This window comes from Neophocaena asiaeorientalis, unplaced genomic scaffold (genome assembly GCF_003031525.2).
Source record: "Neophocaena asiaeorientalis asiaeorientalis breed wild unplaced genomic scaffold, Neophocaena_asiaeorientalis_V1.1 scaffold170, whole genome shotgun sequence".
NCBI classification, from domain to species: domain Eukaryota; kingdom Metazoa; phylum Chordata; class Mammalia; order Artiodactyla; family Phocoenidae; genus Neophocaena; species Neophocaena asiaeorientalis.
Window position 1 is genome coordinate 865,490 of NW_020172463.1, and position 26,882 is coordinate 892,371.

Consider the following 26,882-nt stretch of genomic DNA (forward strand, 5'->3'; position numbering starts at 1 on the left):
CCCTCTGTAGTAATTTGAAAGGCTATTTTACTTCTAATCATTATCCTTAAATTTTTCACATACTCACTTGACTTAGCAAATGGCTAATCAATATCTCCATCTTCCTCTCAAAGAATAGAATTCTTTAACATATGTCTTTTCCCTTCCATCTTCCATGTCATTTATTGTCTTGTGTATGTTTGTTCCACCTTGTTTTTGAAGCCACATGATAGTTGTTGCTATTTATATTTAATGCTTATTTAAATTTAGCAACATTTACCAATTTATTTGCTCATCTCTTTCCTTCTAGATTCAGTTTTGTTTTGTTTTGTTTTACATTTATTTATTTATTTTTGGCTGCATTGGGTCTTCGTTACTGCATGCAGGCTTTCTCTAGTTGCATCGAGCGGGGGCTACTCTTCGTTGTGGTGTGCGGGCTTCTTATTGCGGTGGCTTCTCTTGTAGCAGAGCACGGGCTCCAGGCACATGGGCTTCAGTAGTTGTGGCATGCGGGCTCAGTAGTTGTGGCGCATGGGCTTAGTTGCTCCACGGCATGTGAGATTTCCCAGACCAGGGCTCAAACCTGTGTCCCCTGCATTGGCAGGCAGATTCTTAACCACTGCACCACCAGGGAAGCCCCTGTTTTTTACTGAGGTATATTCACTGTATATATTCAATGAGAGTCTCTGAGTAGTTTCTTCAGACTTTGAAATGTTTTTATTTTTACCTGCTCTCTTAAGTAATAATTTAGCTGACATATACTGGCTCTCAGTACTTTGAAGAGGTACAGTTTTTACTAATGAGAAGTCTTCTATCTGTCTAATTTAGTTGCTTTGTGGAGAGTCTGCTTTTTCTCTTTGGTGATTTTTGGAATTTTTTTCATTGTTTTAATAGTTTACATTTCAGCACTCTGTGTAGGTTTAGTTCTTTTTGTTTGTTTTGCTTTGTTTTAAAGTCAAGTTTATTGAGGTATAATTTATACACAGTAAAACTCACCCTTTTTAGGTATACAGTTCTATGAATTCTGGCACATACATAGAGTCATGTAACCACTATGACAATCAGGATATAGAACTTTTCCATCACTGCCCAAAGTTCCATCATTTCTCTTTGTAGTCAATCCTTGTCCCCCAACATTCACCCCTGGCAACCACCGATCCATTATCTGTCCCTATACTTTTTGCCTTTTTCAGAAACTCATATAGTAAATGGAATCATATAGTATATAGCCATTTGACTTAGTATAATATATTTGAGATTCATCCATGTTGTTTTATGTATCAGTAATTGGTTTCAGAGTTTTATTCCATTATATGCATGTACCACAATTTGTTTATATATCCACAAGTTGATATTTTGGTTGTTTCTAGTTTTTGGTGACTATATAAAGCCAATATAAACATTTGTATATAGTTTTTGAATGGATATATTTCTTCATTTCCCTTGAATGTGTATTTACATATGAATGGGGGATGGCTGGGTCATGTGGTAAATGTATTTAACTTCATAAGTAATAGTTAAACCGTTTTCCGAAGGAGCTACACAATTTTGCATTCCCACTAGCAATATGTGAGAGTTCCAGTTACTCCACAGCCTCACCAACACTTAGTATTGTCACTTTTTAAAAAACCACTCTAATAGGTGTGTAGTTCTCTCTCATTATGAGTTTGATTTGCATTTCCCCAATTACTAATGAAGTGAGCATATTTTCACATTCTTATTTGCCATTTGTATATCTTCTTAGGTGAAATATCCATTCAAATCTTTTGCCCATTTTTTGTTGGTCTGTTTGATTTCTTATTATTGAGTTTTGAGAGTTCTTTATATATTGTTGATACCAGTCTTTTGTCAGATACATTATTTGGTCATATTTTTTCCCCACCTGTGGCTCTTGTTTAGTTTCCCAACACTGTCACCTGAAGAGCACATCTTTTAAATTTGAAAAAGTCCAATTTATCTATTTTTTTCTTTTATGATTGTGGTTTTGTGTCCCATCTGAAAACAAAACAAAACCCAAAACTTTCTCCAAACCTAGGTTGCAAAGATTTTCTTCTACGTTTTCTTTTGGAAGTTTTTTACTTTTAGGTTTTACATTTAGGCCTATGCCTCATTTCAAGTTAGGTTTTGTAAATCATGCAGGCTATGAGTTGAGGTGCATTCTTTTACATAAGGATGTTAAAGATCAGTTGTTCCAGCATCATTTTTTGGAAAATATGATCATCTTAATGGATTAAAAAGAAAACATGTAGCAAAATTCAATACCCATTCCTGATTAAAAATCCTCCATAAACTTGGAAGAGAAGGAACTTCCTCCACCTAATGTAGTCATCTATGAAAAACTTACACTTAATACCATATTTAACCATAAAAGACTGAATGCTTTTTTCCTTTTAAGATCTGAAACAAGGCAAAGTTTTTCACTCTCACCACTTTATTGTCCTAGAGGTCCTATACAGTACAATAAGGCAATAAAAAACTGAAAGGAATCTACATTGGACAGAAAGAAGTAAAATTGTCTATGTGCAGACAACATGATCATCTAAGTAGAAGATTCTAAAGAATATTATACAAAGCTAACTGAATTAATTAAAAAGTTTACAAGGTTACAAGATACAAGGTCAATAACAAAAATCAATTCTATTTCTAAGGACTAAAAATGGCATTTAGAAATTGAAATTTAAAAACAATACCATTTACAATAGCATACAAAATGTGAAATACTTAGGGATAAATTTAATGAAATACATGCAAGACACCTATTTTCTGAAAACTGTAAAACATTGCTGAGAGAAACTGAAGAAGATCTACATAAGTGGAGAGAAATACCATATTCAAGTAAAATAAGACTCAAGATGGCATATCACTCCACACTGATGTACTGATTCATTGGTCAGTCAAAATTCTAGCAGCCTTTTCAAAAAATAGAAATTGACAAGTAACTTCTAAAATATTTATGGAAATGTAAAGTACCAAGTACAGCCAAAACGATTTTGAAAATAGAACTAAGTTTGAAGACTTATACTACTTCATTTTAAGACTTACTGTAAAACTACAATAATCAACATAATGTTGTATGGCTTTAAGAATAGACATTTAAATCAATGGGACAGAATAGAGACTGTAGAAATAGACCTACACATATATGGTTAGTTAATTTTTGAGAAAGGTGTTATTATAATTATAATATGACAATGGGAAGAGGAGGCTTTTCCCAACAAATGGTGCTGGAACATTAAATATCCATATGCCTGTCCATCCACTCTCCAAAAGAACATCAACCTTTACTTCACACCATACATAAAAATTTGAAATAGTTAAAAGATGCAAATAGAAGAGCTAAAACTATAAAAGTTCGGGAAGAAAATACAGGAGGAAATCTTGTGACCTTGAGTTTGGCGAAGATTTCTTAAATAAGATATGAAAAGCATGAACCATAAAAGAAAAAAACCAATAAATTGGATTTCCTCAAAATTCAGAAGTTTTGCTCTTCAGAATAAAGAGACCAGGAGAGATTGAGAGAAAATATTTATGAAACGTATTGATAAAGGACTTGTATCCAGAATATACAACGAACTCTTACAACAATGATAAGAAGAAAACCTGATATATTATTTTTTTTTTGCTGTACGCGGGCCTCTCACTGTTGTGGCCTCTCCCGCTGCAGAGCATAAGCTCCAGATGCGCAGGCTCAGCGGCCATGGCTCACGGGCCCAGCCGCTCCGCGGCATGTGGGATCTTCCCGGACCGGGGCATGAACCCATCCATGTCCCCTGCATCGGCAGGCAGACTCTCAACCACTGTGCCACCAGGGAAGCCCAAAACCTGATTTTTTTAATGAGCAAAAAAATTGAATATACACTTAAACTAAGAAGATATATAAATGGCAACTAAGCCCATAAAAATATGCTCATCATAATAAGTCATTATGGAAGTGCAAATTAAAACCACAAAATTAAAATTAGATACCACTACATACCCACCAAAATGGCTAAAACTAAAAATACTGACAATACCAAGTGTTGACAAGGGTGTGGAGCAGTGGGAACCCTCATACACTGCTGGTGGGTATATAAAATGGTACGGCCACTTTGGAAAACCATTTGACAGTTTCTTATAGAATTAAACATAACTTACCATATGACCCAGTAATTCTACTCCTAGGTATTTACCCAAGAGAAATGAAAACATACGTTCACATGAAGACTTGTACTTCAATGTTCATAGCAACTTTATTCATAATAGCCAAAAATGAGAAACAAATGTCTATCAACTGGAGAATGGCAAATAAATCATGGTGTATTTGTACAATGGAGTAGCATTCAGCAATACAAGAAATGAAATACTGATATCCATAGCAGTGTAGATGAACCTCAGAAACCTTATGCTTAAATGGTAGAAGACAGAAATATATATGATTCTCTATATATGAAATTCTAGAAAAGGCAAAAATACTGGTTGTTACCAGGTGCCTGGGATGGAGGGGATAGGGATAGAAGGGGCACTGGCTGTAAAGGGGCAGAAAGGAACTTTTTAAAAGTGACGGGAATGTTTGTGGCAGTGATTACACAACTGTCAATATTTGTAAAAACTCATCAAATTGTATACTTAAAATTATGAGTTTTGTTGAACATAAATTATATACCTCAATAAAGCTGAATTTTTAAAAAATTTACTCAATTCATGTTTCTCCTTTCCTCTCCTCCTCCTGAGCATGAGACCCAAGTTCAGGGTTATTAGGTAGCATAATACTTCAGGGTGGTTGGTGTCTGACCATGCTGACTCCTCCTGAGATATGCATCCACCTGGGTCTCAGATATGGGTCTTCATGCTGGCATCTTCTGAGAATTATGCAACCCCATCTGATGCTCAATTGTATGGTCCACAAAGCTTTCTGAAGAGTGTCTTTTCATCATAACACTAAGGGCACTTGGGGTATAGCACTCCCAGCCACACTCAACACCTACCCCACTCCACTCTGTGAACTCTTTTGGGCCCCTCTCTGCCTAGACAGTTTTCTTTGCTTTATCACATGAAAGGGCAGAGTTGATGATGGCTCTGGAAACTTGCCACGTTCCCCAAGTCCCACTTGGGGAAGGAGGTACATTATCCCTCTGATGTCCTTGAAGTCCAAGTTGCACTATTTCATTTCCTGAGCTTGATCCTGGGTGGACAGGGTGCCTCAGGGGCCCATGTCAACTTGTTTCCTCACCACCTCTCCTTGTTCCCCAGCTCAGAAAGAGGGTGTTTTTGGTTTATTTTTAATTTCCTCTTCCAATGTAAAGTAGGAAGATTGTCTTGCTAAATATTCTTCTAATCCTATAAGTAATGTAAGAACCTTTGCCTTTAGAGGAAGGAAAGAAATTGAGTAGGGGATGCTGCCCAGGGAGAGGAAAACAAAAGTAGAGATCTGCCTAGGGCCAGATGAAGCCTGAGAACAGGAAATACTCATGCAATGAAAAGAGGAGCCTGTGAAATTTCTAGATATGGGAGAGGGAACTTTGCCTGCTTTACTTACTGTCTAAAGCTGACTCTTCCCTGACTCAGAGTTGACACCTATTCTTTTAAGGACTTTTAAAATTTTTAGTTGCTCCCTTTCTCCCTCTCCAGTACCCAATATTCTATATAGTCTTTCTTATCCTAGATTTAAACATGTCACAGTGGGATTTGAAGATTAGGTTTACCAGGACTCTCACACCAAATCCTAAGGAGAGCTCTGGGACAAAATCATGCTCAAGAGGACCCAAATTGCCTTTTTCATATCATAGATTCCTAAAATAATTTGGTCCAGGCCCAGGCTGACCTCTGTTTATTTTTTCCCTATAAAAATAATCTAAGGCATATTATATATGAAAGCTGAGGAACCAGGCAGTGACGGGAGGAAGCTACCATTTATTGAGGACTATATGCTGGGCCTGGGCTGAGACTTCACATGCGTTGTCCCATTTAATCTTCACAACAACTCTTAAATCATCTTGCAGCTAAGGAAACAGACACTTAGAGGCTAAATATCTTGCTAAAGTTTACAAAGGAAGGAGAGGAATGAGATTCAAGCCCAAAGTGAGGAGCTTCCAAGTAGTCAATTCCATTAGGCCATGCTCTCATCCTGGTAGACTGAGTTAAAGCCACTAATCCCAGTCTTAGATGAAATAACAGGAGAAGGAGGAGGAGGAAGGGAGAGACCCGGGCTGTTGCAGATGGGAAGCACTGATGAAACAGACCAGAGTTCTTGGCCTTCCCCAGTCTAGAGAAATTGACTAGAGGCCAGACAAGAAATTCAGGCAAGCCTTTACTGGGGCCCCTGCTGCAGCAGCGGGGAGCGGGAACAAACAACAGATTCCCTTGATGGCTCTCTCACGGGGTGTGGGTGGGGGAGGGCGAGCTTGTCCCTTATATGGGGTGAGGGTAGGGGTGTGTCCAGGGGTCAGGCCAGAGGGGTGGCTTAGTTGTTTTGCCTACCCCTTAGGTGGTGTTGCTTGCAGGGGGCATGCTCAGTACCCTGCTTTTGCTCCCAACACCCTGGTTTTGCTCCAGACTCCTCAAAAGTGGCAGTTGGGTTTTTTGGTCTTTTTGTATCTTTGGGGTCCATAATTTGCCCCAACTGCACATGCACGTGGCTATTTTTAGTCACATACAGTTTCTTTGTATTTTGTTGCTACAGGAGAGGTGTGTCCTGGTGCAAGCACTGCAGCACTGCAGCAAAGGGGCCTAGGTCCCAGCCTGTCTCAGTGATACCCCATTTTTCATGAAGATCATTGCTAAGGAAACAGACCCATGTAGACTCACAGTTTCTCCTGACTATGCTATGGGGAAGAGAAAAGGTGTAAATGACAGAGGAGGTTTGCAAGGCAATGGCAATAGACAACTGTTGTAATGATATGAATGTGCTTTCTGGTATCATTTTTTTTCTAACATCTTTATTGGAGTATAATTGCTTCACAGTGGTGTGCTAGTTTCTGCTCTATAACAAAGTAGATCAGCTATACATACACATATGTCCCCATATCCACTCCCTCTTGCGTCTCCCTCCCACCGTCCCTATCCTACCCCTCTAGGTGGTCACAAAGCACTGACCTGATCTCCCTGTGCTATGCAGCTGCTTTCCACTAGCTACCTATTTTACATTTGGTAGTGTATATATGTCCATGACACTCTCTCACTTCATCCCAGTTTACCCTTCCCCATTCCTGTGTACTCAAGTCCATTCTCTACATCTGTGTCTTTATTCCTGCCCTGCCCCTAGGTTCTTCAGAACCTTTTTTTTCTTTTTAAGCTTCCATATATATGTGTTAGCATACGGGATTTGTTTTTCTCTTTCTGACTGACTTACTCTATTTAGGTCTTCTGCCCATTTTTGGATTGGGTTGTTTGTTTTTCTGATATTGAGCTGCATGAGCTGCTTGTAAATTTTGGAGATTAATCCTTTGTCAGTTGCTTCATTTGCAAATATTTTCTCCCATTCTGAGGGCTGTCTTTTCGTCTTGTTTATGGTTTCCTTTGCTGTGCAAAAGCTTTTAAGTTTCATTAGGTCCTGTTTGTTTATTTTTGGTTTTATTTCCATTTCTCTAGGAGGTGGGTCAAAAAGGATCTTGCTGTGATTTATGTCATAGAGTGTTCCATCTGTGTTTTCCTCCAAGAGTTTTATAGTGTCTGGCCTTACATTTAGGTCTTTAATCCAGTTTGAGTTTATTTTTGTGTATGGTGTTAGGGAGTGTTCTAATTTCATTCTTTTCATGTAGCTGTCCAGTTTTCCCAGTACCACTTATTGAAGAGGCTGTCTTTTCTTCATTGTATATTCTTGCCTCCTTTATCAAAATTCAGGTGACCATATGTGCATGGGTTTATCTCTGGGCTTTCTCTACTTTTCCATTTATGTATATTTCTGTTTTTGTGCCAGTACTATACTGCCTTGATTACTGTAGCTTTGAACTATACTCTGAAGTCCAGGAGCCTGATTCCTCCAGCTCCGTTTTTCTTTCTCAAGGTTGATTTGGCTATTTGGGGTCTTTTGTGTTTCCATACAAATTGTGAAATTTTTTGTTCTAGTTCTGTGAAAAATGCCATTGGTATTTTGATAGGGATTGCATTGAATCTGTAGATTGCTTTGGGTAGTATGGTCATTTTCACAATGTTGATTCTTCCAATCCAAGAACACGGTATATCTCTTCATCTGTTTGTATCATCTTTAATTTCTTTCATCAGTGTCTTATAGTTTTCTGCATACAGGTCTTTTGTCTCCTTAGGTAGGTTTATTCCTAGGTATTTTATTCTTTTTGTTGCAATGGTAAATGGGAGTGTTTCCTTCATTTCTTTTTCAGATTTTTCATTATTAGTGTATAGGAATGCCAGAGATTTCTGTGCATTAACTTTGTATCCTGCTACTTTGCCAAATTCATTGATTAGTTCTAGTAGTTTTCTGGTAGCATCTTTAGGATTCTCTACGTATAGTATCATGTCATCTGCAAGCAGTGACAGCTTTACTTCTTTTCTAATTTGGATTCCTTTTATTTCTTTTTCTTCTCTGATTGCCGTGGCTAAAACTTCCAAAACTATGTTGAATAATAGTGGTGAGAGTGGACAACCTTGTCTTGTTCTTGATCTTGGAGGAAATAGTTTCAGTTTTTCTCCACTGAGAATGATGTTGGCTGTGGGTTTGTCATATATGGCCTTTATTATGTTGAGGTAAGTTCCCTCTATGTCTACTTTCTGGAGTGTTTTTATCATAAATGGGTTTTGAATTTTGTCAAAAGCTTTTTCTGCATCTATTGAGATGATCATATGGTTTTCCTCCTTCAGTTTGTTAATATGGTTTATCACATTGATTGATTTGCGTATATTGAAGAATCCTTGCATTCCTGGGATAAACCCCACTTGATCATGGTGTATGATCATTTTAATGTGCTGTTGGATTCTGTTTGCTAGTATTTTGTGGAGGATTTTTGCATCTATGTTCAACAGTGATATTGGCCTGTAGTTTTCTTTCTTTGTGACACCTTTGTCTATTGTCTTTCTGGTGGGCAGGACTGCATCTGGTGGTGTGTTTTGGGGTGCCTGTGACTTTATTACGATTTTAGGCAGCCTCTCTGCTAATGGTTGTGGTTGTGTTCCTGTCTTGCTAGTTGTTTGGCAGAGGGTGTCCAGCACTGTAGCTTGCTGCTTGTTGAGTGGAGCTGGGTCTTAGCATTGAGATGGAGGTCTCTGGGAGAGCTTTTGCTGTTTGATATGTGGAGCTGGGAGGTCACTGGTGGACCAATGGCCTGAACTCGGCTCTCCCACCTAAGAGGCACAGGCCTGACACCCGGCTGGAGCACCAAGACCCTGTCAGCCATACGGCTCAGAAGAAAAGGGAGAAAGAAGGAAGGAAGGAAAGAAGGAAGGGAGGAAGGAAGGAAGGAAACAAAGAAAGAAAGAAAAGAGAGAAAGAAAGAAAGAAAATAGAGAAAGAGAGAACTAAATAAATAATTAAAAATGAAAAATATTAAAAAGTAATAAAAGAAAGAAGAGAGCAACCAAACCTGAAAATAAATCCACCAATGATAACAAGTGCTAAAAACTATACTAAAAAAACAAACAAAAAAAATGGACCAACAGACCCCTAGGACAAATGGTAAAAGCAAAGCTATACAGACAAAGTCACACAAAGAAGCATACACATACACACTCACAAAAGGAGAAAAAGGAAAAAAAAATCTATATATAGAAAAGAAAAAAAGGAAGAGACCAAATCAATAAACAAATCTACCAATGATAATAAACTCTAAATACTAAACTACGATAAACATAAAACCAGAAACAAATTAGATGCAGAAAGCAAACCCCAAGTCTACTGTTGCTCCCAAAGTCCACCTCCTCAATTTTGGGATGATTTGTTGTCTCTTCAGGTATTCCATAGATGCAGGTACATCAAGTTGATTGTGGAGATTTAATCCGCTGCTCCTGAGGCTGCTGGGAGAGATTTCCCTTTCTCTTCTTTGTTCACACAGCTCCTGGGGTTCACCTTTGGATTTGGCCCCGGCTCTGCATGTATGTCGCCTGAGGGCATCTGTTCTTCGCTCAGACAGGAGGGGGTTAAAGGAGCAGCTGATTAGGGGGCTCTGGCTCACTCAGGCTGGGGGGAGGGAGGGGTACAGAATGTGGGAGGAGCCTGTGGTGGCAGAGGCTGGCGTGACATTGCAACAGGCTGAGGCACGCCATGTGTTCTCCCAGGGAAGTTGTCTCTGGATCATGGGAACCTGGCAGTGGCGGGCTGCACAGACTCCCAGGAGGGGAGGTGCGGATAGTGACCTGTGCTTGCACACAGGCTTCTTGGTCACTGCAGCAGCAGCCTTAGCATTTCATGCCCATCTCTGGGGTCCGCACTCATAGCCACGGCTTGCACTCTCCTTGCGCACTCCGAAACAATGGTCTCTTGCCTCTTAGGCAGGTCCAGACTTTTTCCCAGACTCCCTCCCGGCTAGCTGTGGCACACTAGCCCCCTTCAGGCTGTGTTCACGCAGCCAACCCCAATCCTCTCCCTGGGATCTGACCTCCAAAGCCCGAGCCTCAGCTCCCAGCCCCCACCCGTCCCGGCAGGTGAGCAGACAAGCCTCTCCGGCTGGTGAGTGCTGGTCGGCACCGATCCTCTGTGCGGGAATCTCTCCGCTTTGCCCTCTGCACCCCTGTTGCTGCGCTCTCCTCCGTGGTTCCAAAGCTTCCCCCCTCCGCCACCCCCGTCTCCGCCAGTGAAGGGGCTTCCTAGTGTGTGGACACCTTTCCTCCTTCACAGCTCCCTCCCTGTGGTGCAGGTCCCGTCCCTATCCTTTTGTCTCTGTTTTTTCGTTTCTCTTCTGCCCTATCCAGGTATGTGGGGAGTTCCTTGCCCTTTGGGAAGTCTGAGGTCTTCTGCCAGCGTTCAGTAGATGTTCTGCAGGGGTTGTTCCACATATAGATGTATTTCTGATGTATTTGTGGGGAGGAAGGTGATCTCCACGTCTTACTCCTCCGTCATCTTGAAGGTGTCTTCATATTTTTTGAGCAAGCAAAGATAATGGAATTTGAAAAACGTGGGCATTTTCATAGCAAGAGTGAGGAATGGCTTGCAACGTGATGATTCTAGATTGCATGCAAACATGTAGAATCTCTGTTTAACAGACCTTCTGGAAGACTGTCAGCTTCTGAGCTACTTGGGCATTCCACACCTCCCACAGGCTTTGGAACTCAGTCTCTGCTTACTAATAAATTATTTGCAAACTATTAGGGAGACCAATAGGGCTTCTGAGGCATGCCTGACTGGGCTTGCAGAATGACTGTAAGTTATTGCAGATATAAGATCCAGCATTTCTTGTCATACTTTGTGTATGTGAAGGCGTTCCTTTGGTTTGTAACTAGAACAACAAATTCTATAGCCCATTGTTTTGCACAGCTCAGTCTTAAGACCTCATGGACTGCCTAATAATTACTGCTCTACAAGAATTAATTTGGTTTTAACTGATTTACACTCTGCTACTGGCCTGCTCTTTCCTGAAGGGGTCCTAGCCTTACACCTTCAGGGCGACAGAAGTTGCATTCAATCAGCCTGCCTGTATTCTTGATCCTGCTTTCGACTATTGGAGGCCTAGAGGAAAGGGCTTTGCTAAGGCCACGGCAAGTGTCCTATAGAGTTCAATGGAAAAGGGTCAGGAATTTGGGGCCAGTGAACATGGGTTTGAAAAACCACTGCCATTTATTGCTGTGTGATCTTGGGCATGTCATTTATATTCTCTGACCTTCAATTCCCTCATCTATAAAGTGGAGATAATAATTCTTATGGAACATGGTTGTTGTAAGGATTAAGTGAAACAATATGAGGGAAAGTTTTGTTTAAATTTTGAAGGACTATATAAATGTTATTATTAGGTGCACAGGCAAGTGGCCACTGGGCAGGGGTATCTGCACACAGATGAGGGCAACCAGGAGGATGTGTTAGAGAGAAAAATCATGTCTGTTTCCATGACAGTTCTTCCACATGATGGTGCTACCATCACGATGCTATATGTTATACCCACTCAGAAATGAGTAGTATAGATCTCCTTTTGGCACTGTATGTTTCTGAGAAGAAAGGGGGGAAAACATATGAATCTTTGAAGAAAGAGTAACTTTTCTTGGGTCTGCGTTTGGGGTAGGGTGGGAGTATGCACACAGAGGCAAAAGGACAGTGAAATGAGTTGGAAGTAGGGCTCCAGCTCTGTCAGCATCCTTCCATCCCAAGGAAAGGAGCTCATGCTGTAACAGTCTTGGGTTTTCCATGATCATGGGCAATTAACAGGTTCCTCACTGATTACACATGCAAATAATTTAAGACTTAACTGTCTAGTACTGTGAACATTTACTTTAAAGTTTAGATATGCACTTGGAGCTTCCCCTCAAGAGTTTTGTTTTCTTTTATGTGTATGTATGTTTTTAATTAAAGGTTTGGTCCAAGCTACATTGCTACTTTAACACTTTGATTATGAGACAAATTTTATCTGTACACATTGACTGCAGTGGTTTTTTTCTGTGCCAGAATGTTTCTTCCCCACCCCACCCCCGCAGGATTCTTTTATGAGAGGGTTTTTTTCTTTCTCGTTTTTTTGAGGAACAGAAAGAAGTTGTGGTTTGATTTGCTGGGTCTCAATGACAAAGCTTTTCTACTCCCTCTTTTTAAAAACACGAACTGAAATCTGTATCTGTATGTTTAAAAAATGTTTCAAGTCTAATCTTTGTATGGTAGTAATGGATATTGTATAATTAATTGTACATAGAATTGCACATAAAGAATCTAGATATGAATAAGTGCAATAATTGTATCTGTTGCATTGAGGACTGCCAAGGTCATAGTATCTGATGATGATGATGTTGTTATTGTTGAATTAATTGGATCTGAGGTGACGATAGGCTGCATGTCGGGTTGGCTGCCCAATATTCTGAGCCCGTCATGCTGTGGACCAGAGGCTTCTCAGAAAGAAAAGCCTTCAATGTAGGCTTTTAACTTATCTTCAAAAGAGAATATGCATGTAAACACAGAGACACACTGACAGGACTGAGAGGCACTTGCCATACAACTTTAAATATACCACAATTTTTGTAACCCCATTTTGATATTTCTATGTTTTTTAATAAATATAGGAAACTGAAACAACAAAAAACTTAGATGTCCCAGAATTTCCCCTTCCTCCAAGGGGTCCAGCTCTGAATTACTGTAGAAACGGTCGTGTAACTAACCTTTCATAGCAATGGGTGCCGGGGAAAGGAGCACGGGATTACGTTTCCAGAGCAGTTAGAACAGCTAAATTATGAAAAAGAATGCTTATGTTCTGTGTGGGACTAAGGAAGAAATACTACGTTTGACTTTACATTATACTCCCACTATTCTAAAATAAGCAAAACTTGTGCTTGTTCAGTGACAAGTAATATCAAAAGACAATGTAGTAGTTACCCGCTACATCTTTCTCGAAGCAAGCATTGCCGTTTTACAAGAGTCACCTCATTTGTGTATCCTGGCTCATTCTCTGGTGCTTGGGGTATTTGGTTTTTTGCATGTGCTTCTTGTAATTTGTAATTCAAGACAAATTTCCTTCAAAATTAAAACAAAATGATGATCACCTCTTTAGCTTTAGGAAGAGGAAGCGGTGGTGTGTCTTACAAAACAGGACATACCCTGCAATGTTTATTGCTTAATTATTCTTTGTGAAGCTTCCATTTTGGCTCTATCTTATAGCCCCGAGATGAAGTGTAAATAATAGAGGAGTTCAGTGTTCTTCTGTAATGGGACTAAAGCTTTTATTTATCTTCCTTTCTCCTTCACTAGCCTTTTGCTTTCCTGTGTCAAAGCTCAGTACATGCCCTTTCGTTCTAGGAAGCCTCATACAACCATGCCCTCTCTTCTTTGGACTCCTACTGTGTAGAGTGGTACTGCCTTGGTTCAGGCTCTCAGAATCTAACCTTCCAATCAGGGCTGCTTCACTGCAGAACTTTCCCTGTGAATGGCGCCCGCTGGGAATGTGCAGTGCCCGTATAAAAGTGCTTCTGCATCCACGCTTTCACAGCACCTGTTTCAGTTATTCATATTTATATCCTTATGTCTGTGATTCTTTGATTAATTGCTAGCTCACCAGTCTGTGAGCCCCCCTGAGGTGAGGGACCTTGTCTGGTTTTGCTTACCGTGGCATCTGTCTCTTACCCGTAGCACGGGGGCTGGCTCATAGCCTCTAAATCGTCTCCTTGCCTCCAAATTCACACCTTTTGCAAACCATTCTTCTCACTGCTACCAACATCTTTACAAACTCAGATAAGTCCTCTCTGCAGAAAATGTAATGGTTCCCCATACACATAGATTAAAATCTAAATTCCAGGATACAAGCTGCTTTTTAAGCCTTGTCTACTTTCCTAAAAACACTGCTTTTTATTTAGGTTTATTTTACCTTACCTTGTATGACATAGAGCTAGTTATTTCCCTGCCTTGCTTCCTCTTTAGTTTGTAAATTGCTTGCATCTTTGTAGACTCTTGGTCTTCATAAAACGACTCAATAAATATTTGCTTAATTGATTTAAGTATTATGGAGATACATGTCTCCAGAATCACTATACTGGATAGCTATATAGTTCTTCTTTCACCAGGAATTTAGATGTTTTATAATTATTCTCGTTTATATCACTGTGTCCTGCAAATATATTTTATTCCGTTTTATTTACAGGTCTCAATTATATTGCCTGCCACATGATAATATTCATATAATGGGCTCTGCAATCCTATATTAACTGATCCTTGAATATTTTTTTAAAGAGCTTTTTTTTTTTTTTTAATTTATTTTTGGCTGCGTTGGGTCTTCATTGTTCCGCACGGGCTTTCTCTAGTTGTGGTGAGCGGGGGCTACTCTTCGTTGCGGCATGCGGGCTTCTCATTGCCGTGGCTTCTCTTGCTGCGGAGCACGGGCTCTAGGCGTACGGGCTTCATTAGTTGTGGCACGCGGGCTCAGTAGTTGTGGCTCGCGGGCTCTAGCGTGCAGGCTCAGTAGTTGTGGAGCACGGGCTTGGTTGCTCTGCGGCATGTGGGATCCTCCCGGAGCAGGGCTCGAACCCGTGTCCCCTGCAATGGCAGGCGGATTCTTAACCACTGCACCACCAGGGAAGTCCCTTGAATATTTTTTTTGTCTGTTAAACTTTGGTATCTACTTAAAGTCCTTTTGTCCCTGTATTTAATTAGATTAATTAGTGCTTTAGATTTTAATTCGCATGAGACTTTTGCATTTGCCTCTACTGTGTTTTCTTACTTTCTTACTCTTCCTTCTTTCCTAAGGGTTAAAGTTTTTCTGAAAATGTCTATCAGAATTCTGTTATAGTGTCTTTTAGTTGCTTCCCTATGTAAAATGTTTTACCTGCCTTAAAATATTTAGAATGTTTTCAAGATAATAGAGATCGAAAACTTCAGCAGACTGAGGAATTTGTGCAAATTCAGCATAGCACCTTCTTTTGTTGCCTAGGTAAACTGTACCATATTTAAAGATGCCATGCTTTGAGAAGATTGCCTGAACTTCAGCTTTCAAGTTAATGCCATCTTGATTATAAAGATTCCAAGAGCCTTTAAAATATAATTTTTTTTTCCTGTGGAAAGGCATTTTTTATTTTAAATATAGCAGTGTGTACATGTCAATCCCAAACTCCCAATCTATCTACTTTAAAATAAATAGATGTACTGTACTTTGCAAAACTGTAATAGCAGAAAGCTGGAAACATTCCATATATTTATAAACGGGATTATTTGAACAGTTTGTGGCACATCTATGCAATGGGGTGCTATGGAGCTGTGAAATGGAATGAGAACTATCTCTATATATTATTATGAAATGCTTCAGGATATATTATTCAGTCTAGACGTCTAGGTTTTGCTTCAAAATAATATGGAGAGTGGAGAGGGGAAGTGAAAGGGTTTAGATAAAACAAAATTACTCATGAATTGATATTTGTTGAAGTTTCTATGGTTATGTTTGAAATATTTCTTAAAGAAAAAGCTGAAAATAACAGATATGATCTAATGTTCTGAAGAAACTATTTTCCTGGAAAAGCCCTTAACATCTTTCATCCATGGATTGGACACACATTTTAGATTATTAACACAAATAAATCTAGATATATCACCAAAGCATTTTCAACTCCCTGAAGATTTAAACAAGAAATTGTGATTATTTGCCCAATGTAAAGTGTTGTGATGCCTTAATAATAATAGGTTCTATTAAAAGACTGCTTTATGGCCTTAAAAACATGTATGTTAAAGGAGGAGAAGTCCAAACAAAATCAATGACTGTTAATATCATATAAAGAAAGACAATCTGACATGTGGTGCCTCCTGATAGGAGTACATGCTACCACCTATGAAGTGGTTTTGTAGCAGAGGAGGAAGACAAGTGCAAGTGTAATTTATGGCTTTGGCAGAAAACTGGAGATAGCAGAGTGGAAGCTAGAAGTCCAGACGCATTATCACATCTAATATGCACATATTTTTTATGAAACAGAAAAATTAGTTACTCCCATTTTAGAGAGGAGAAAAGAAACATAATGAATCAATGATATGCCTGTGGCCACTTTAATAAATTCAGGAATAAGAGCTTACCAGCACTTCTGGATTCATATCTCAGAACATATTTTCCATATTAAAAGAATGGGGATCCCTATCATCAAAGAGTAGCTAATCTGATAAAATAGATATGAGAGGTGATACGTGTTCAACAAAGCCTTAAAATTACATAGGCAGAACACTCTTGGACATAAATAGCAGTGTTTTTTTGGGTCCCTCTCCAAAAGTAAAGGAAATAAAAGCAAAAATAAACAAATGGGAACTAATTAAACTTAAAAGCTTTTGCACAGCAAAGGAAACCATCAACAAAATGAAAAGAAAATATTTGCAAATTATATGACCAATAAGGGATTGAGATCAAACAAATATAAACAGCTCATACAACTGAACATCAAAAAACAAACAACCCAATCAAAAAAATGGGCAGAAGACCTGAATAGACATTTTTCCAAAGAGGAAATGCAGATGGCCAGCCAACAGGCACATGAAAAGATGCTCAACATCACTAATCATCAGGAAAATGCAAATCTAAACCACAATGAGATATCACCTCACCTGTCAGAATGGCTATCATCAAAAAGACCACAAGTAACAAATGTTGGCAAGGATGTTGAGAAAAGGGAACCCTTATACACTCTTGATGGGAGTATAAATTGGCGCAGCCATTGTGGACAACAGTATGGAGGGTCCTCAAAAAACTAAAAATAGAACTACCATATGATCAGGCAATTCCACGTGTATATATCCCAAAAAAGCCAAAAACTCTAATTCAAAAAGATACATGCACACCACTGTTCATAGGAGCACTATTTACAATTGCCAAGATATGGAAACAACCTAAGTGTCCACCAACAGATGAATGGATAAAGAAGATGTTGTATGTATACACACATGAGATACTACTCAGCCATAAAAAAGAAAGAAATTTTGCTATTTGTGGCAACATGGATGGACTTGGAGGGCATTATGCTAAGTGAAATAAGTCAAACAGAGAAAGATAAATACTGTATGATATCACTTATATGTGGACTCTAAAAAATATAACAGACTAGTGAATAAACATAAAAGAAGCAGACTCACAGATATAGAGAACAAACTAGTGGTTACCAGTGGGGAGGTACAAATTATTGGGTGTAAGATAGGCTCAAGGATGTATTATACAGCACAGGGAATATAGCCAATATTTTGTAATAACTGTAAATAGAAAGTAACCTTTAAAAATTGTATAATAAATTTTTAAAAAAATTTTTAAGCAAAAAAAAATTATGACAGTTGGAGTTATCCTCTCCAGCAAGAGAAGAAAGTAAGTACGCTCTTCTGTTGTGTGCAGATTCACATATATCAGAGATCAAAAGAGCAGATTACATTGGCATTCTCTTATGCAATGGAGACCTCTTACCAGTTCTCTGTTAGAAGGGTAACCATCCCAATGCCACCAAAATGAGCCAATAGAGACCTTGCCAGCCAAGAAAGGGGTCCTTTTAGAAACGACTCTGGGTCCACTTGACTACATGAGCAAACCGATGGCCAATACACAGGGTTGGCATCAAAGGTGTGTGACCTGTGCAGTCAAAAAAGGACCCGCTCAGGACTTCCCTGGCAGTTCAGTGGTTAAGACTCTGTCCTCCCAATAAGGGGCCTGGGTTCGATCCCTGGTCAGGGAACTAAGATCCCACATGCCTCATGGTGCTGCCAAAAAAAAAAAAAGAAAAAGGGATCCACTCTTGGAAGGGCCTGCACTTGGCTTAATGCTCTGGTGTCACCGTCTTGAAATCCTTAGTAATTTTATCTTTGAGCTTATGCTTTGGAAGTGAAGTCTGATGGGACAACTGAGTGCACACATGAGCAGCACAGACAGGCCAGTTGGCAATGCACACAAGCCTGTAGGCATGAGCTGCGCGGGTAGCAGGCAGTGTGGGTATGGAGAAATTAGCCTGGTAGTCTAGTGTGCAGAAGCATGCCTCAGGCTTTACGTGGCACCACAGGGTGTTGGTGTTTCCAAAATTAATTTGAATTAACTTTGTGCTATATTTTAAGGATGAAGCTTCTTTTTATTAACCCAATCCATGAATAGTAATTGAGTGCCTACTACAATGCTCCATAAACAAAATTAGGTTTCTTTTCTGCCTTCATGGAGCTTATATTCTAGTTACATAATTTTTTCCAATTAATGCAGTAATAGTCTACTCCTTAAAATTAGAATTATTGCTTTGAATGCATCATTGGAGAGTATCTTTACAAAAAGGCAGTCTTTTATAATAATGTGATTGTAGCTAACTTTCCTGACCTATAATTTCATTGAATAGATTACTCTAGTTGCTTTGCTTGCTTTTATTATTTTCCATTAATTTTACCATAACTGAAGACATCCCTAAATAGCTGAATATGGAATGATTTTATTTTAGAATTGTGAAAAATGGAAGACAGTACCACAGACACAGAACAAGAAGAGGAAGAGGAGAAAGGTGAAAAGGATCAAGAAGACCCCATTTATGCTGTAGCACCCACGATTAACATCCGAGATGAGCGATTCGTTGATGTATCTACAACTCCAGCTTTCATTTGTCTGCATGAGGTACATATATATTTATATATTACTACAGTAAGACTTGCCTCACTATCTACTTAAAAATTCAGGTGAAGTTAATATCATTATCAAAATAATTTATTATTTGTAACCTGTAGGCAATATGTACTGTTTGAAGCACTTTAAAATAAAACAGCCCCTACATTCTCTTCCAAAAGCCTATGGTATACTCCTGGACTAATGCAGTAGTGTAGGTTCTGATACTTTTAAGGCATAATAAATATTTGCATATATGCAGCCACTTAAGTATATTCTGTATGTTGGTAAATGATTTCTTTCATTACTGGACACATTACATTTACATCCATAAAATGAAGATAAAATATCCTGTCATATAACGATAGAAAGAATATACATTTACCTAACCAAATGTAGTTACTGCAGTACAGCACAGAAACATGCTGTTTCCTATTAGCAGAGAAGCAAAAAGGGGAATCTGATTTTTGTTAGATTTTTGTCTGACTTTTTAAAAAATGAGATGAACATTTAGGAAATACCCATATATGAGGAGAGTTTTTCTTTAACAGTAACTGACCACATATGCAATCTGTCACGCTTGAGAGCTGTACTTTAGAAAATGATTTAGGGGACATTTGAATTCTGGACTCTTAACCTTATGTGAATATAACTGAATAAAACATCTTAGAAATTTGATAGTCATAATAAAAATAAGCTTTTAAAAGTCTTTGGGGCAAAATCAGATTTTACTTAAAACCAAGAAGCAATACTAAATCCCCCACCCAAATATTTTCTTGGTGTAAATATTTTAAACATTTGCTACAACTATTGTTGAGCTTTTTTTTTTTTTTTTTTTTTTTGGGTCCGCGGGCCTCTCCCTGCTGTGGCCTCTCCCGTTGCGGAGCACAGGCTCCGGACGCGCAGGCTCAGCAGCCATGGCTCACGGGCCCAGCCGCTCCGCGGCATGTGGGATCCTCCCAGACTGGGGCACGAACCCGTGTCCCCTGCATCGGCAGGCGGACTCTCAACCACTGTGCCACCAGGGAAGCCTGAGCTTTTGTTTTATATATACATATAAACCTCATATCCGGGACACATGAAGTCAGTTTGTCCCATTACTCATGTTTTCAGCATTGATCACTTGGTTAAGGTGGTGACTTCTAGCTTTCTCTCCTATAAAGTTATTACTTTTCTTCTTGAAATTGATAAGCACCTACGAGGAGATACTCTGAGGCTATTTAAGTAACCTATTCCTTCTAAAATTGTCACCTACTAGTTTTACATCTCTTGATGATTCTTGCCCAAATTAATTATGATTACAATGGTTGCCAAATGGCAATTTTCTCATTCCATTATTTTTTCTACATTTATTGGTTGTCTTCCTACTATAAGGTAGAACTTTCTCTTCTTTTCTTTCTATCTGTCTATCCACCCATCCATCCATCCATCCATCAGGGTGGACTCATGAGTTCTTATTCTACTCAGTGAGCTATAATCCATTATTGCCATTATTCATTTTGATGCTTCAGTTGTCCCAGATTTGGCCAGTGTACACCCTTTCAAGAAGGCTTACTTTTGACATGCTCCTATGATTCTTTGTGTACCTTTTAACTTTCTGTCATAGAATATGTTCCAGATTCATCTTGCATTTTCTTTGCTCCAACTCTAGGATCAGCCATTTCTCAAAGGATCCTTGGTTCCTATTTTAGTGGAGAATGATATTTGAAAACTAAGATCTCAGTGCTGGCTGTGTTCATTGCTATTGGTCTGTCATTGCTTCTCAGCACTCTCAGAGCTGGGAAATAGGTACATAAATATATTTATCCACACAAATTTATATCTATTTCTATACATATCTTGATATATTTAGAATGATGAGTTCATATCTCTAGTATTAATATTTTCAAATGATCAGCATTCTCTATTTCTGCTAAAATCCATCATATGTCCAGCTTTGCAATAGTATTTCTACTTTCATACCACTACCTTTAATAATTATATCAAATAAAGGTACAGTTTATTTCTACCAAAGGTTATGCTAACAATAAAAATTATAGTCAAATTTTTTAAGCCACAGATAAAGAAACATGGAAGATTTGACTTGTAAAGTCAAAGGAGAACTTAGGACAACTTCTCTTGCATATTGATCTTCAATGTAACAATTCATTAAATATTTCAAGAATCTCTCAATACTCAACGTATGCACAAATTATAGCTATTAATCATTGAGTATGACCAGCCCCTAATAAAGTAGGTAACTTAGATTATACGGTGAAAGAATGGTCCTCCCATTTTGAGTAGTAATTACACCAATAATTTTACGGAGAATTCTTCCTTTCGTCAGCAAAATCTTGCAGGATGAATTACTGGCTTCAAACAACTTTGTTTCCGTAATAAACACCCCTGAGATTGTTCCTATTGGCATCTATAGCTTTTTTTTCTAACTCTTTTAACATTCCTCTAAGATTCACGAGTCTTACAATTTTTTTAACCTACTATATAAAAGCTATCCTCCTTCAGTTGTCTAAAGAGAAGCTGAACCTGCAGAATAGCAAGAGTTCTGAAAGAAAGCTGTCAGAAATCCACTTCCAAAGGCCCAGGTGCTTGGCATCACACTGAAAGAACCAGATGCTGCTTATAGCGTTTATTGTTGTTAATGGTAGGCACACAGTTGGTCCAGCACTACTGAGTTGTAAAACGTGCATGTCATGCTGTCATCTAATATTGCCTACAGAATGTGTTCAGTATTTATGGCACTCTGCGATTTGGGCCCAAACTATTTTTGTAATCTAATAATTTACTTAGGTCTTCATGATCTTCTGCTTACGTTACTCCCCTTAGCATGGACTCTCCCATGTTCAGATGGCTAGGAAACTGGCACACATTCACAAAGCATGATACAAGGTCGTGGCTGTCCACAATCTTCCTACTCACGTTGCCTCTTGAAAGACTGTGCTACTCCAACTGAAAAAATCAGATCAAACACTTGTATAGGCCACACTTTGAAACCCCTGCATCTATTCCTAACCTCTTAGAATCTGGCTCAGTTCCCACCTCCTTCAAATAACTGTGCCTGTGCAGTCAGTTCACAGTGTTTTCTCCAACCTGTCTACTCTTACAGCATTTGTAGGCTGTACCTTTCACTTTATTGAATATTTATTGAATATCTTCTCATCATATAATATTTTGCATAGAAAATTTAATTTCTCACTGATATTATGATCACATCAAACAATAAGACTTAACAGGGTATGAACTACACTGTGTCAAATTCACACTTTGGGATTAATGTTCAAAGTGGGGCTTGGGAACTAAGTCACATCAATGGACTGTGTGGGTTAATTCTGGACACCCGCTCCCCATCTCCTCCATTGCTGCCTAATTATGAGGCCTGGCACTCTGCAGACTTTTCTTGTCCCGTTGAAAACTTTTATTAAAAATTTTTTTTGCTAAGGTATAACATATACACAGCAAACCTCGCAAATACTCAGGGTCCAGCAATGTTTTTTTACGTATGCCAATAACCAACGTGTTCAGAACTAAATTCATCATTCTCCCAATCCTAATTCTCCTCCTGCATTCTCTTTACCAGTTTGAGGGTAAAATATCTCCATTAAGTATTTCTTGAATTTATCTCTTCTTCATTTCTGTCATATTCCCACTCAGATGAAAATATATTTCCTGCAACACAGTGGTGTCCCTTGAGGCTCTTCCCAGTCATTTCTCCCACCAAAGTTAGACCTATTCTGACTTATCACGATGTATTAGTTTTGCCTCTTTTCAAAAATCATATGAATGGAATCATACAGTATGTTTTCCATTGTGTCTGGCTCCTTTTGGTAAGCACTGAATCTGTGAAATTTATTCAGAGTACCATGTGTGCCTTAGTTCAATATTGAAAAATTGCTATATAGTGTTCTTTTGTGTAAATATACCATAATTTTCTTGTCCATTCTATTCTATTTAGAGATTTGGGTTGTTTCCTGTTTGGATGATTATGAATAAGGTGCCATGATCATTCTTGTGCATGCCTTATACTTATGAATTCATTTATCTTGGGTGTTTACCTAGGAGTGGGGTTCCTGTGTCATAGTTTAGGTTTATATTCAGCTTTAGTTGATACCTTCAATTGGCTTTCCAAAAAGATTATACCAAGATATACACTCTGATGGGCAATATGTAACTGTTTTCATCTAATACCATGGCAAGGGTCATGTGTGATTTTATGTATATCCTACACAGCACCTGGCTCAAGACCTTGCACAGAGACAAGCAGTAAATATTTAGTATTTAAAAATCATTCTTTTAACAAATAGCATATGTCTCTTTGTTCAAAGCTCATGTCTGTTGCACATTCAGGCTTAATGTAAGTTATAGCTTTCATGGTATTCCCTAAGTCAGGATTTCTACTTTTAAACTGTACATGGTCATGTAAAGTAGCACTGATTTCTAAGGGTGACCTTGGTTGTCAAATGTCAGTGTGTCAGATGTTGAATTTTTCCAAAAGTTGGATGCCATAAAGTCATCCTTGTCTTAATGCCAGGAGCCAAAATCAAAACATGAAATTATCTTGCCTAAGACTTTTGGCTCTTTTACTTTTCACCAGAACGAGTCAGCTCCTCCCTTCTCTTCATTTCCTGAAAATAATTTTTGTGCCAGTCATTGTTAAGTCTTTGACCTGACTTAACCCAGGGGTAGAGAAAAGGTAGCACAGGAGCATTTGGGAGGCACAAGGGACAGTGTGAACACTGGAGGGAAACACTAAGGGAGCAAAAGTGTGACTCTGCACAGAGTACAAAATTCTGTTAAAAGTAGAGTGTGGGGTATGCAAGCATTGTGGGTGTGTAGATGAAGATGGATTAGGCTTGTTGACATGTGACCTTTTCACTGAAACAGCTTCTATATAAAACTATCAACTTTTGGACTCCTTAAAAATGTGTAATAAATATATTTGTGTTCAAGTTTTAGTTTCACATCCAATGGGAAAAGAACTGAGATAGCAAGAAGTTTTTGAAGAGCAGTGGGAGACATTAAGTCTTAATCCGTTTAACAGGTATTAATTCAGCACCCACTATGTGCCAGGCTCTGTGCTAGGAGATGTTTATTACCATTATTATTAAAGTTACTGAAATTTACTCAAATTTATCCTTTCAGCTCCTCCTTTGTTTTGAGCACGTCCTGTGTGCTGCACAGTGCTAGACGCATGGACATTCACAGGCATAAAGCATATAAAAGGGTACTGTTCTTTAGAAGCTTAATTTGGGAAATAAGAAACTTGACATGTTAAATATCAACAAAAGGCAATGGATTGTTGAGAGTCTGGAGGTGCCAAAAGTGTAATTAGAACTGAATGGAAGGAACAATCACCTTGGGTTGAGATGATCTGGAAAAAAGCTTTTCAGAGGCAGTAAGACACAATAGGGGATATTTTGTCCATATCTGTGGTGTCCACTATGAACCTACTTTTCTTATCTTAAGCTTTGCCCACACCTATACATGCATATACTTGGAATGTCTTCACCTGGATGACCCCCAAGTTACCTCCAACTAAACATGCTCAGAATTAAATTTATTACTCTCCTCCCAAACCTAATTCTCCTCCTGTATTCTGTCAGTTTATTTTCTCTCTTAAATATCTATTAAGTTCATCTGTTTTCCATTCCCACCACCATATCACCAACTGGAATACCATTTCAGTGATCAAGAGAAGATGTGAAGAGAGACTGAACCAAGCAATGGCCATGGAAAAAAGGATAGAATACATATAGGAGAGATAGTAAGGAAGTGTAACATGCTGGATTTAGTGTCTGAATGGATGGCGACAGGGTGAGGGAGAGGAAAAAGTCTAAATTGATGTTTGGATTTCTGATTTAGGAAAGTGGCTGGATTATGGTACTATAAATGACAGAGAATTCAGAATAAGCAATGGTCTGAGGGGAGTGTCCAATATGTGAATCTCAGGCTTACCAGGGAAGTCCCTGGGCTGAAGATATAGACATAGCAGGTTCTTGGTATTCAGACTGCTTTTCTGAAAGGAATGCAAATTGCTTCTTATGTGTATTTAACAGCACAGTCTACCACTGCATATTTATGAAAAGATGTTGCCATTGTTTACCTAATTCCCTACCTTTAAAATTATCTCTTTTTTGGGGGGGGATATTCACATGTTCAAATGACGCTTTCTTATTTTTTATTAATTTTGATCTCTTAAGGCTGGTAACAGATTAAATATATTTTTGGAATTTTTAATAAAATTTTAAATTAATTTCTGAAAACTTGGTGATTTTCTGATGCTACTAAAGCTTCCTTCATTTTCAAGATTGGATCTTCTATAGAGTTACTGATGAGTTTCTTGAAATAATCTGTAATGAAATTTAAAATGTTTTTCAAAGATTGAAAATGTTTTCTATTTCTTTCATACATGAATTAATCAAGTAACTGGTTACAAAGATGAAAGTGTAAGATTCCCATCCTCAAGGAGCTTACAGTCAAGGTAGTTTCAAGTATATAATTTAGTTTTCATAATGATTTCATAAGGAAGTTTGAGATATCATTATTTCCATCTTAAAGGTTCTGAAAGATTGAGACTTGCCCTGGTTTGCACAGCTAGGCAGATGCAGAGCCAGGCCTGGAACCCAGTCTCCTGTCTCCTAGCCTGACACACATTTCACCTGACATTCTTCACTTGACATTCACACATTTAAACACTGCTATTTTAGGGTTTTACAAATTGACTTTTTAAGTAAACTGTATATTAAAAGAAAAAATAAAGATAAATATTTTAACTCTCTATTTAAATATTTCTCTTCAGTTTCCCTATCCTTTCTTAGTTATCACACCTCACTAATAGCTGTATTTAGAGAATAGGCATTTAAAAACTGCTAAATTTCTTTTTAAAATATTTCCACAAGTCTTGCTATTGTTGGCATGTTCTCATTTTTTCTTCAGACATTGAGGCAGGCTTACAAGAATAATTCTTCAAGATTTTGTTTGGCTGTCAAGAAACTTTAAACAGACTGATAATTTATTAAACAATACAGATAGGTTCCATTTTTCCCATAAAGGGTCTTATTTTATTTTTTTACTTTGACAGTAAGGTGGAAATTTTAAAATCTTTCCAATGTGGAAGAAGACCGTGGGTCATGCCTGGCATACACTTAAACGTTTGGTGTATTGACATGGCTCATATCTATTTACAAAAATTGGAGATTTATATCAGGATATATATTTATATCGGGATATATATTTATATCAGGATTACAAGCATAGAAGCCATATTCCACTTTGCAAAGTAGATTAGCACCCCTAAATTCAATCAGTAAAAATCGTACACTGTACAAGAACTCAGGATAAGAGAAAAGAAGGCCCCATGTTAGGATATCCTCACCCTTGGCACCTGCAAGATGATTCTGGCCAGGAATCTGGGGGTGTTGTCACAAAAAACTCTGCTATCTGAACACATGATCAGTGTTAAATGGGAGTCAGAGAGTGTTGAAAATTGAGGATAGAGAGGACTTGGCAGTTCTTCTGCCTCCTGTCTGTGAGCTTATCTCCTACTCATCCTGAAAATCTCTCCTGAGCATCCACCACACGTCAGACTCCGGGCTTGGGACCAGAGGCAAATGCAGCAGGGAGCAGCTCTACCCTCGGCCGCGTGTGTTCCTTCATCTGTGTGGTTAATGCTTCTTGATTTCCCCTTCCTTTTTTTGATTCCTTTACTGACATAATGAGAACCTAGTTTGTGTGTGCGTGCATGCCCGTGTGTTTATTTTAATTATATACTTAATAAAGTTT

At 38.5% G+C, this 26,882-nt stretch overlaps 2 protein-coding genes across 2 annotated transcripts in view; one reads left to right on the forward strand and one right to left on the reverse strand.

The window, feature by feature from the left end:
* The window catches only part of FAM185A (family with sequence similarity 185 member A), a 203,239-nt gene that overhangs the window by 74,220 nt on the left and 102,137 nt on the right, over window positions 1-26,882 (reverse strand). The gene's annotated exons all lie outside the window — the stretch shown is intronic.
* Window positions 18,960-26,882, forward strand: part of CCDC146 (coiled-coil domain containing 146) — a 111,642-nt gene continuing 103,719 nt past the window's right edge. Inside the window, exon 1 of the mRNA XM_024738116.1 lies at window positions 18,960-19,118. Within this exon, the coding sequence (XP_024593884.1) occupies window positions 18,960-19,118 (159 nt within the window). The remainder of the gene's footprint in view (window positions 19,119-26,882) is intronic.